This window comes from Brachyistius frenatus, unplaced genomic scaffold (assembly GCF_029030835.1).
Source record: "Brachyistius frenatus isolate BFR_SWC_R1_liver_20210118 unplaced genomic scaffold, ASM2903083v1 Contig_47, whole genome shotgun sequence".
Taxonomy (NCBI): Eukaryota; Metazoa; Chordata; class Actinopteri; family Embiotocidae; genus Brachyistius; species Brachyistius frenatus.
In genome coordinates this window covers 2,379,424-2,391,463 of record NW_027210646.1, presented here as the reverse complement: position 1 = coordinate 2,391,463, position 12,040 = coordinate 2,379,424, and the positions used below count along the sequence as shown (strand labels likewise).

Here is a 12,040-nt window from a genome sequence, read left to right as displayed (position 1 = left end):
AAGAATTTAACAGCAGAAGGAACAAAAAGCTGGGTCAACAAAACAAGATGATGTTCAGGGCAAAAAAAAAGAAAGAAAAGAAAATGAGCTTGCAACTGAATGGTGTATCCTCAGAAAAAAAATAAAGATAAGAGGAATTCAAGAGACAAAAGAAAATTGCAGCAAAAGCCTAAGTCAGAGTTGGGCTCAGTTTGATGTCTGAAAGTAAAATTGAGGAAAAGAAGCAACAACTCCACGTCTGGTGGGCTTTCTTTATGAGGTCAGCTCTCTTGTAACTAGTGCAGCTAGAGAATGGAGATGGTTTGCCACAGGCTCAGGGACTCACAGTAAGGAGAGGCTCGGTCTCCTCTTTGACCACTTTCGATGCTGTTGCCGCCTGGTAAGCAGGTGCCAGAAACAGAGGTCAACAGTGCAGAGGTCAGCGGGAGGACAGAGAGGTCACGAAAACTCAAGTGTCCGTTCTACCACTAGCTGATGGCCATGAGCAAATTAATGCGGGAGCTATTCTGGATGTCATGTTACACGGGCACAAAATGGGATGACTGTTATTGGTGGATGTGACTGGCATGGCATGGCATGGAATGGGATGTGGTAAAGGAAGAGTTTAAAATGTTGGGTGATTATTTCCCAAAATGTCACACTATTCCTTTGAGCTTTGATGTCGTGATGCATGAGGGGGACGATACAGTATCATGCATTGTCATTCACGTGCACTTGATGCTTGAGTTGATCTCAGGTAAACACAGTCAGCACTTCACTATTTGACTTTGGATTATTATCTTTCCATATGTAGCCATGCTAAAACGAATCAACTCTGATTGTATATTTTATCATGAGAAACTGGTATAAATGTTGCACTCTCAAGCAAAACTGTAGAAATATGTGGCAGAGAAAATCTTAACAGCTGATTATGTGTTGAAGGAGCTGCAGACTCACAGTTCACAGCAGATGAAGGTGAAGACAGACTGTGTGCGCAGAGGTAAAAAAAAAAAAAAAAAAAAAATCTGTCATGAATTGTTAGCGTGTTCCCAGCATGCAGCCACAGATCAAGCGTTGACACTCCCGCTGGATGGATGTATTAGTGGGAATGAGGCAATTCGGCCCATGCAGGTGTTAAAGAAAAAGCCACTGAAGAGAAACAAAACTTGGCGGATACCTGTGTGGCTCATAGCTTCCTCCATCTTTACCTCCTGATCGGAAAAATAAAAGCAATCGATTGTTAATGCTTTGATTTCAAGGGGATGTGGGAGGGGGGGGGATCATTCACACTGAGGATTTCTTCATGCACTGCTGCTACTCGCTATGGATAAAACCAATTATTGGATGATTAGAAGGAAGGAGGGAGGAATAAGGAGGTGAGATTTGGATTTGAATGGAGGAAAACGGGGAGGAAAAGTTTTAAAGGTCACTTGACTGCGTTGGTTGGAGAGATGAGGACAGGGTCAGAATAAAGTGGTTTGATGGGTGACAAGTTCAACAGGTTTTCCCCTTCAAAAGCAAAAACACACAAGGTTATCCAGAGAGGTGATTTTTAAGCGGTTAAGTCACACAAGATGCTGCTCGATCCATTACGCCTGACAGTTAAGTTTTAATCATCTATTTTTCCAACAAAAACATCACTTGAGGTATCAACAACAGCAATTTCATTGGTTCACGGAGCTGGCATAATACCTGGGCAAGGGCAGCCAGTACAAGTAAGAGATTTTAAGGCTGTTTTGTGACGTGTTGGCATGGTTTTGACAAGTCCAGCATGCCAGCACAGAAACGCAATCAGTTTTCTCAGAACAGCTTGGCCGCCCTGGTGCTCCACTCCCCAGCTGGTAATTACAGACATTAAGGTTTTATCCTCAGGACATAAACAACGCAGCCAGTTCATGCCACACACAAACGTTACAGCCATATAGGCTTAGGTCATTGTGACATTACTTATGAAGCGCCTACATCACCGGCATGTCTGCTCTTTAGGACTGCTTGGACCATGTGGTGGTAGAAAAAATAATATTGTGGTGGACTACAGCAGTGATGCATGACCGGCTCTAATAAAACAACAGCCTTGAATGCAGTGACGACAGCATCTTCCAAAGAATATATCTAACACTCAGTAACTCACAAAGAGCAGGGTGGCCAGGACACACAACCCTAACAGGGCCTTGTTTTACTACTACAATACCGTAGTTCAAAATGCTAGAACTCGGTGGACTGTATGGAAACAGGGAAAACATGCAAGCCGAGAGGAAGATCCTGTTCTGAAAAAGAGGTCAGAGTGTGTGTGTGTGTGTGTGTGTGTGTGTGTGTGTGTGTGTGTGTGTGTGTGTGTGTGTGTGTGTGTGTGTGTGTGTGTGTATGTGTATGTCATTGTGAAGAAAGCAGTGAACACACACAAACAAAGGAAAGACAAATCTTGGTGATGATTCATTGGCCTCCACCTGGACTTTCAACATACGTCACACAGTGGATCAAACACGTGCAGCATGCAGATATGTGCAAACACAAACCACTGAGAATAAAACAGATTTAAAAACACAGAAGAGTTGAGGAAAATCTCACAAACCAGTTTTACTATTACCACACAATCCCTCAGATTGCACGTGTTCTTTTAACAAATTCAAATCTTTTAGACACAAACCACTCTTATTCTTCTGTGTGTAGAATATATTTTAATCATTGTTGGCATAACAGCTACCTCTAAACTCCGGAGTATCGGTCCATATGTCCAACCAACTCCCTGTGTAATTCAGGACAGTAAGGTAGGAGTAATAAACAGACTCAAAGTGAGGGTTTTTACCTGCGTCTAAACCTTTAGGGCGAGGGCTACACTGCTTGTACCCTTGACAACTCCTCATCTCCATGAGCTGGGCATGGAGTGTGTTCAGAACATCCCGATCCACTGCATACACTGCGTTGGTCAGCTGCAAATTTAGCACAATCACACAAACACACGTTATATTTGGAACAGAAAAACCTTTACCTTCAAGCTACACATTGGTACACATGAACTTTTATAGATGAGTATTATAACGCAGGAGCCAATGAAATTGGGACAAAGCGGATGCACACAGTCAGAACGCACAGCTGAATGAACTGCGGACACATGTTCACCCACCTGGTAGGGGTCACTGTTGAGGTCAAAGTACTCCAGGAAACCGGTGGAAAACTCGCAGAAGAGCGTGTTGTGGGTCTCGTTGATGGTTCTTAGGCACCAGTAGGTGTTGTTGTTGGAGCTGGTGCATGCACAGAATCCACCCACTGGAAAATAGTGGAAATAATCATTGTTGTCAGTCCCAGTCTTTCCACACAACAACTGGTGAGGGATGAAATTAAAAGAGGAAAGAATATGGTGTACACCGAGTGGCAAGCGACAGTGATGTCACCCATCGGTTTGTCAAAGGCCGTCATGAAGCCTCGAGTTCTGATTTTGGCCGGGGGCCATCTTGCTCGTTCCAAGTGGTTTGGAGGCAGATTTGACCATATTTGGATGAGCTGGGAAAAAGTGAATGGTGGATCCGACTAATCTGATTGGAAACCTGACAATACCAAAAGCTGGAACCTGACTGCACCACAGGCCTGTCAATCAAACAGACATCCCCCCCCACACACACACACACACAATATTTGAGGCTTATTTTCTGATTAATGACGGGATTATTTTCAGATGGACCGCCAGAAATAAAATAAGGAGTGACTTTAACTAACAAAACCAAAAAAACATATAAAGTTCTAAGTCAATAATTTTTTTCCATGAGATTATTTGAATGGTAGTCAAAGGAGCCAGCAGCTATGTGGAGCCACCCTCTAGCGGCCCTCGGTGGTATTGTAGTTTAAGGCATTTCAGCATCTGCCTCATTTTTCAGACCCTTCAGCTACATCCACCTTTAGTCTATGGTTATGCTAACATTCCACATAGTGGAGCTACATAATGGTGAATACATCATGTTCAACACTGACTCAACCCATCCAACTACCATTTGTGGCTGTTAAATTGTTGTTTCTCTGATGTTGGACAATAAACAAGCTTCTTCTGTTAAACTCTGTTGCACTTTGAGAAGCTTCATGTTAATATACATACATGACCAGAAGGGAGCAGTTTGCCAGTGGTCATTGTTGTGTGTGAAGCAAGTGAGGCCTGGCAGGCTGCAGTCATCTCCCTTCCTCTGCCGCTTCTTTTCCTTGCGCTCCTTCTTTCTTCTGCGGATCTCGTTGTACAGCTGGGTCTTCCCGTCAATTTCCTGCGCCGCCTCCCTGTTGGATAGAAACGTGAGAGAATTACAAAAGTGTGACGCAAACATGACATCAGCCCCTGCCCCTCTCTGGTGCCAGTAACCACAGTAAGGGAGGACATAGAGGGGACTTCCAGAAGGCATCACCAATGCCAGGATATGACAGCCTGTTTACTTTCATGTTTAAGCTCTTACTATGTCCAATTTTCTCTGGGATGACATTCTAGCCACTGTCCCCTTCTTCCTCCCCGCCTGAACACACACCAGGCACTGCAAAAGACAGCTGCTTTGTATTGGCATAATCGGTTCCCAGTGTCTCCAGTGCAAGCTGATCACTGTGTTTGAGGGACTGACTGTTTTCCCCTCTGTTGAATCATTCTATCTTTCCATGCAACTCAATCACTTCCAGACGCACGCAGGCACACGCGCGCACGCAAGAGGTCCGCAGCCAAACATCTGCTTTGCCATTTAAACTCCGTTCAGGGACAGAACACTCAATGAAAATCGATGGATGCTTTGCTTTTTATTAGAACCCTGTGTGCTTTAGAGTCACAAACATCATAGTACGCACACGCACGCACGCACACACGCACACGCGCACACGCAGGCACGCACACACTGGTCACCTGATGTACAAAGTAGCTGAAAGAGGCGTTTTAGTGATGAATTCACTACACAGGTTATAACCTGGCATGCAGGGGCCATGCAGATGTCGAGCACAGTTGCACAAATGTAAGGTTAAACAGCATCATCATACACATTATTTGCACACTTTATGCCAGTTGCAGACTTCATGGTCAGTATTATTAAGAGGTAAAGGGGTGATGCCATATAGAGAAACTCACTTAAATGGATGGAGTTGACCATTCCTGCTCTTCAATCTCTCTGCCTTGTTTCTGTGTCCTTTGCTATAATAGCTGGTTTTATAAACAGAGAAAGAGACTAAGGACCGTACAAAAAAAAACTTGATATCTGTGTACTCCAGTAGGGTTTGGCATAAGGCCTAAAACCAGCTATAAATAACTTACATTCTGTATAGAGAAGTATTTCTGAGGTGAATGTAAATGACTAACCTCTTCTTTCCACAGTCACACTCGCCTGGTCGTGTCCGCTTCAGATGGCCTCTGACTTCTCGAAGGTTTTTGATTTTGTCTTGAAGTGCTTCGATCTAGGAAAATAAATGTGTAACGAATACTACCAATTAGTTTGTGTCTGTTATGGCAAATTCTTTACTTCTGATAAAAGTCCAGCAACCTGAACGAGTGATCCAAGAATGACAGTTTCAATTTCATACACTCACCTCCTGGTCCACATAGCTCTTATGATCTTTCCAGGCTCTGGAGGACTGGTAGATTTCTCTCTCACAGTGGATACTGTCATTCATCAAGATGTAACACCTGAAAAAGATGCACAAAGCTGTTACACACACAGCTCCTTGGACAAACATAAATGCAGGTAAGAAGTGAAATCATGCTGCCTGCAGAGATATTCTTTAATATTTTTAAGCAGACAAGTATTTCTTACTTGTGTGTAACTTTCACAGAGTTCGGGTATCCCACTGCATTTGTATCGTCTGCCAGCATTTCCTCTGAACCGTCATCAGACCCCAAGTCAAATTCTGGGTCATCTGGGTTGAAGTGACGCTTTAAGATGACTCGGCGGCGGACGGCTGACTGATCGTCTGCTTGGAGGTCAATGTCATATATCTGACCCTCAAACTCCACAGACAGAGACCTGGTTGGCCGTGTGTGGACGAAACGTGGGCGATAACCTGTTAAAAAAAGAAACTTGAGTAAAGCACTGTCAACTCCAACTTTAGGGGGTTATTAAATCTTCATACTTCAGTTGCACATTTTCCAAGCAACACTAGAGGGCATCAAACCATTCGAAAACACAATATTGACAGCACACATGTACACAAAGCAACATCCAAAGAACAAATTCCAGGACTTGTTGGAGGATGTTTGCTTTTTCCGTGCATCTGTCTCCCTTTAAAGCATAAATAATCCATTAAAGGAAATCAAGTCTTGAACCTTAAGAGACTTATTTTTCTCCAACGGGCATTGAGAGACAGACATCAACGTGTAAGTAAATAAAAGGTACATATTAAATGAAGCAGTTTTTTTTTTTTTTAAACTGGAAGAATGAGAATACCCTTGCACACATGTGTGTTAATGTACAATTTAAGTTGAAGAAAGAATAGGTTCATGATGACTCACGCTGGCCTGATGATGCAGAAAACTGTCTGTGGGAGCGGCGGTCGGAGCTGGATGGTTTGTTGAGAGCGTCCCCGCAGTCACAGCCTCTCTCTCTATCATCGTAAGTGCTTCGGGACCTCAGGCTGCGCGCCCTCTTCCTGGACCCTTCCTTCGCACCACCTTTACACTTCTGTATTCTCCACTTCCCTGAGATCTCCTCAACGCAGTGCCATTTCTACCAACAACAACCAAAGCAGAAAAATAAAAAAATAATTTCTACATGAATCATTTTTATGGCGGGTTTGCAACCAGAAAAAGTATCCTTGGTGGGATTGCCATTAAAAAATTCCAACGTTACCGTGACAATAAACATGTTTTCGGTATAACTAACATGCGCAACCGATGTTAACTATATGAAAAGATGACTTCAGATTTCACAACAAAACCTCTGTTCTGCTAGGATGTCAGAAACTCCTTGAGAGACACATGCTTCTGACAGACTTATCAGGCAGATCTTAGCCTGTGGGGAGGAATGGCATCCAAAAGCAACAAGAAAGATAAACCAAAACAACCACATGAGATGAATTGGGTCTGTCTAGTGTCTGCAAAACAAACTGGGAACCCGTATCACTCTTACAGTAGGTATGTCGAGTCCACGTGCATCACCGATGTAATTGTGGAAATACAAATCTACACGCGCTGCACCCGCTGTGTCTTTCTCAACACGCACTCCCATTAGGAAAAGCAGATTTTGAGACTAATTGCTGTGAGTAGTGCTGCTGGTTAGGCCTTGTATAAACAGAAGAGTGTGGAGTGCGGTGCAGATGATCAGTGGTGAGTGTGGGAATGAGGGTGCAAACAAAGGGCCATAAGGCAGATCAGGTTTCTTTTGGAAGAGCTTACGGGCCCAGCAGAGCTGTTATATCAGCATTAGACAAGATGTGAGGGAGAGAGAGATGTATCATCACTGGAGGATGAAAACAAACTCTGTCTTTCTTTATCCCTCTCTACTCGTCCAACCTCCGGTGAGTGCTACTGCAGCAGCAGGACAGCAGAATTGGATGGGAAACAAAGGAGGAGAGGAGTGGCGAGGAAAAGCAACTGCTCAAAACCCGTTGTGGCTTTCAACAAATGTCGTTTTACAGCCATCTGTGTTCACAATCAAAGATCTACTCTGAAGAACTCTTCCTCGTTTTATTTCGTTAGTTAGGAGCACAAAGGATGACCATGCAAGCTGATACAAGAGTGGCAAGTACTGCAAATCACCCCCAAAACATACAGTAACATTTAAGTTGAAATAATATGCCCTGATATTGATCCATGTTTTCTATCAAGTTTTTCCTCTATGCATGTAAACAACAGAAGATGTCAAACTATAAACAGAGAGATTAGAATAAATTGAGAGAAGAGATAAAGCACCTACCTGCTGACAGTAGGTAACATTTCCCCTTTTAATTTTTCAAGAAATATTTCACTTTCAGGGTTCTCATGGGGAGGCCAGATCATTTATGACCAAATCATAAACTTTGCTCTATGCAGGAACACATTTGAACTCCTAGAAGACACATTTATTGAGCAGTTTTTACAGGTGCACACACAAACTGTACCCACACTGCTTCATAAGATGCAGCACAGCTCAACCACAATTGCTCCATCGCTGCCTTTAATAACTTGTTACATACACATTCATATGGTCATAAAATGGATCTGGCTTGCATTAGTCAACCCCTCAAAAATCTGCCTGTCATTTAACACTACCTGAAACTTGTAACAATTTGTAAGGCTCTGGCCGGTCTACTCCAAGGCCACATACTGTACCATTTGGCTGTTGGTCTCCCAGAAAATTAATGGGCACAGATGAAAGGGAAGTACCAACAAATTAATGTACCACAAAATAGTGCAAAAGGGTCCAATTATAAATCAAATGATGTGCTGCAAATGGTTATTTCACTTTTGGGTCTGCAGAACAGCTTAGCTGGCGGCAAGGAGGTCACTACAGGAGTGATATGTCCTCATTGTTAGAAAAGAACCAAAACCAACGTAGATATGAGGGTAAATCATTTCTGTCGGCAAACGTTCGCAAAAGATGTGCACTTGTGGGAAATGGGAGTGTTTCTTTTACCTGTCCAGGCTGTTCGCATGGTGTCTGGAATTCAGCCTGCTGGCAAGTTTCTCTGACCTTCTTGTACTTGGGAAGGCTGTTGGTGTGTTGAGTGCTCAATGAGTCATCCTTCTTTCTCAGGATCTTTCTGTACAACACAGAAGGAAGAGAAAAACTGAATTGAGCAGGGAGTCAATTCAGGCTACAATTAAAATGAGCTGAATAAAATGTTATTCACTTCCTGTTTTCACTGTCTGTCATAGACAGCCCTGTGTGTTTTCCTGGTCACCACCGACCAGTGAATGGATAGGTTATGTAGTGTCTGTATGTGCCAGAGGGTCTGGGCACGGAGCTCAGCTCAGCCTCACACCAGTGCTCAGCTCCGGGCCAAGCTGTCTGACCTGGGCTTGGCATCCAGTTCAACTGCCCCGCCCCTTTTCCCCTCTGTCACCACCACAAGGACTGGCTGAGTCTCTGCTACGGCCATGCCAACCTCCACATCCCCTCCTCCATCCCCAACTATCTGCCAACATGCCCTGGCTGCTCGGCGCCCACAGACAGAATGACGACGACAAAGAGGCACAGAACAACCTGTCCCCTTAAAAATTGAGGCTGTTGCCTTGTGCAATCCTTTGTAGCACTCTGCTCCGGGGGAAAACAGCCAATGTTCACACGCTGGCTTGGCTGTGGTCTCTTGCCTTTAGCCAAGGGTGATTAAAGAGCTAGCAGTTGTTGATGTCACTCCCTGATGGCTGCATTACGTAGATGATTCGATTCTCAAACAACACAGTCGGTCCCAGCTGTCATTCATCATTTCACAGGCTCAGAGGTAGTAATGTAAGGTTATGCGAGGATATTAAATCATGGAGCATATCACATGACCACTGAGAGAACTGTACAAAAAAAACATTAGCTACTGTGTACTGCTACATCTGCGCCTGAGTAACAGTAAAGTCCATGGAGGCTAATCTCAGCCTTCAGAGACCAGTGGACCAGCAGACAGCCTTTACAAACAGTTTGGATTAACAGATCAAAAGAACTAAAACTCCTACAGATTAAAGGTCATTCTCGATCCATTTCATACACAGCAGTCCATAGACCGGCCAGTTCTTCTGTCACAAAAACATACACCAGCAGGAGACTGACTTACACGTGGGGCAGCAGAGCTAACGACAGCTTCTTTTATACTCTTGAATGTCTGTCTGCAGATGTTGATGCGCACGCTGGAAAATGAATAGATAAATGGGAAAGAGATGGGAGGCCCAAGCTGGCAATTTGTTAAAAAAAAAAAAAAAAAAGGGACTGCGAGGAAATGATAGTAGGGAAGAAAAGAGTGGCTGTATGGAAGAACGTGACATGTTTAAATATACAGTATACACCCAGCAAGCTCAGTCTGGCTGTACCGGTGTTGCTGTTCTCTTCCCATTGGTTTTCATACCAATGCCCCTATGTCTTCCCTTTCTTACTGATTTAATTGTAACCTTTTCTTCTCAGGCACCTGTATCTTGCGAAGACAAGCTTGATGGGATTATTTCTCTCCCCTCGTCACCATGTTTCCGTCGGTGTAGCACAGCCGAACATGTTAAGTGAGCAAAAGTGGGCTGTCGGATTGGAGGTATCACTTTCTGCAACATATATTATATCTCATGCCAGAGGAGAGGTTAAATACAGAGCTGTCCGGGTTTGTGAGAGAACACAAACTGTATTGCAATCGCGTGCACTACAAAACAAACTGTCTTGGGGAAACAGTCGAGCGTTCTCGGCAGCGTGGCTGCTGCATTCCACACTGAGGGAGCTGGTGACGTGTCCTGTGAGTGGATTGAGCGTGAGCCTTCCAGCCATTCCTCAGGTAACATCATCCTGAGCCAAGCTCGCTTTTGTTTATTTTGCGTTTGTCTAGCTCTGCCATGTTACTGAAATGTATCTTCCGTCTGTCTCTGCCAGTGTACATCTGCAGGCTAAGTCAAGTTGAGGGCCGTTATGATGTGCTCAATATATGCAAGGACCCCTGAGAAGACAAAGACTCAGCTTGTTTTTCCTGTAAGTGATCAAACTGACCTGGTTACACACATGTCAACGCCCCTTGCGTGAACTGTCATCATTTGCCAGCCGTTTATAACTTTACCAAACAACTTGGAATACTTCAGTCTCTTCCACTATCATTGCTTTCCAAGCCGACTGTGGTCAGGAAATGTCTGTCAGATAACAAATAACTGGGAAAAGCAGCTGTGCTGCTTGAATGGGGAGCACGCATTGAGCTTTGCACATTTTGGGTTCATTTAAATGTTTTGTCAGGTTTATGTGACACACAATGCTCTGCAATGACACGGCTGTTCCTGTGGTGTGGAAAGGGAATAAAGAACTCCAGTTTACCCTCGCTCCACCAGGAATGTGTCTCTCCAGACTTTGGGTTTCCGGTTGGGTTTGAATCTGGGAAAACAAAACGCACAGCGATGGATAGATTATAGATGATAGAATTCATAGGGCCTATGCACTCCCCATCAGCTGCAGTATGTTAGGCACAAAACTTGCCAACATTATGAAAGTCGATCACAGAAAGCTCAAGACCTTGTGGGTTTAAGGGAATGGTGTAAATGCTCTTTGAGTATTAAATGGATTATCCTAGTTCTTTCGTTTGTCTGGAAAACATTTTTTTGCATATATATTAACATTTGATGCTCAGCAGTAGACAATAATTAGCATTTATACTGTACACTGTTAGTCCTGTGGGTTTGGTGCAGAAACAAATGATTCAGCTTGCAAACAAATTCTATGGAAAACTTCTTAAAAGAGGAACCTTAGTGAATCTAAGCCAAAGTCCCCGAGCCAAGGAAAATCGGCCAAATAGCCCTGAACCCACTTTCTGCACAGATTGAGCAAAGGCAATCATTTCGGCTATGGAAATTTGCATTTGCTCAATAATGGCCAGTAAATACAACTGTTGCATGTATCATGTACACTGTGCAATTACTGTACACAATATCCATTACAGCACGGCATGATGGATCCATACAAACCTATTTCCAGTCCGTTCCTGTTCCAGCAGCTTTAGGATGGACTTTCCATCCATGTCCGGAGGAGTGTCCAGTCCAGCAATGTGCAGAATCGTTGGAGCTAGATCAATGTTCAGCACTAGATGAGGGTTTCTGAAGAAGTATATACAGAGTTAACTTAATCTTCTGCAATACATAGTATGACATTAAGTGACAGAAACAATGGAACCTCAACTAATGAAGATACTCTTAGTCTGAGGGACTAAGAAAGAACATTAAGAACATCAATAAAGCAGTAGAGTAAAGGTAGTAAGCTTAAGTAGTCAGCTGATGGTTTTACTTACACTGCCCCTGCCTCCACGTTGGGTCCTCTCAGGAAGAATGGTACACGAATATCAAAATCATAAGGCATTGACTTGCCCTTGACCAAACCAAACTGACCAATGTGGTAGCCATGGTCTGCTGTGTAGATGATGTAAGTGTTGTCCAGCTCTCCTGTTTCCTCTAGCATGTTAAATACCTGCGCAAAAT

General features: G+C 43.7%; 1 protein-coding gene across 4 annotated transcripts in view; it reads right to left on the bottom strand.

Moving 5' to 3' along the window:
• The window catches only part of sulf1 (sulfatase 1), a 36,619-nt gene that overhangs the window by 2,057 nt on the left and 22,522 nt on the right, over positions 1 to 12,040 (bottom strand). Inside the window, exons 7-20 of one of the 4 annotated variants that reach the window (XM_069703682.1) lie at positions 11,854 to 12,029; positions 11,534 to 11,662; positions 10,890 to 10,946; positions 8,538 to 8,664; positions 6,437 to 6,650; positions 5,742 to 5,988; positions 5,518 to 5,614; positions 5,291 to 5,385; positions 5,063 to 5,134; positions 4,067 to 4,239; positions 3,104 to 3,246; positions 2,786 to 2,909; positions 1,157 to 1,190; positions 326 to 376 (exon numbers count right to left, since the gene is read on the bottom strand). In XM_069703682.1, coding sequence (XP_069559783.1) covers positions 326 to 376; positions 1,157 to 1,190; positions 2,786 to 2,909; positions 3,104 to 3,246; positions 4,067 to 4,239; positions 5,063 to 5,134; positions 5,291 to 5,385; positions 5,518 to 5,614; positions 5,742 to 5,988; positions 6,437 to 6,650; positions 8,538 to 8,664; positions 10,890 to 10,946; positions 11,534 to 11,662; positions 11,854 to 12,029 — 1,739 coding nt within the window. The remainder of the gene's footprint in view (positions 1 to 325; positions 377 to 1,156; positions 1,191 to 2,785; positions 2,910 to 3,103; positions 3,247 to 4,066; positions 4,240 to 5,062; positions 5,135 to 5,290; positions 5,386 to 5,517; positions 5,615 to 5,741; positions 5,989 to 6,436; positions 6,651 to 8,537; positions 8,665 to 10,889; positions 10,947 to 11,533; positions 11,663 to 11,853; positions 12,030 to 12,040) is intronic. The other 3 variants (XM_069703683.1, XM_069703680.1, XM_069703681.1) reach the window with 3 other exon arrangements.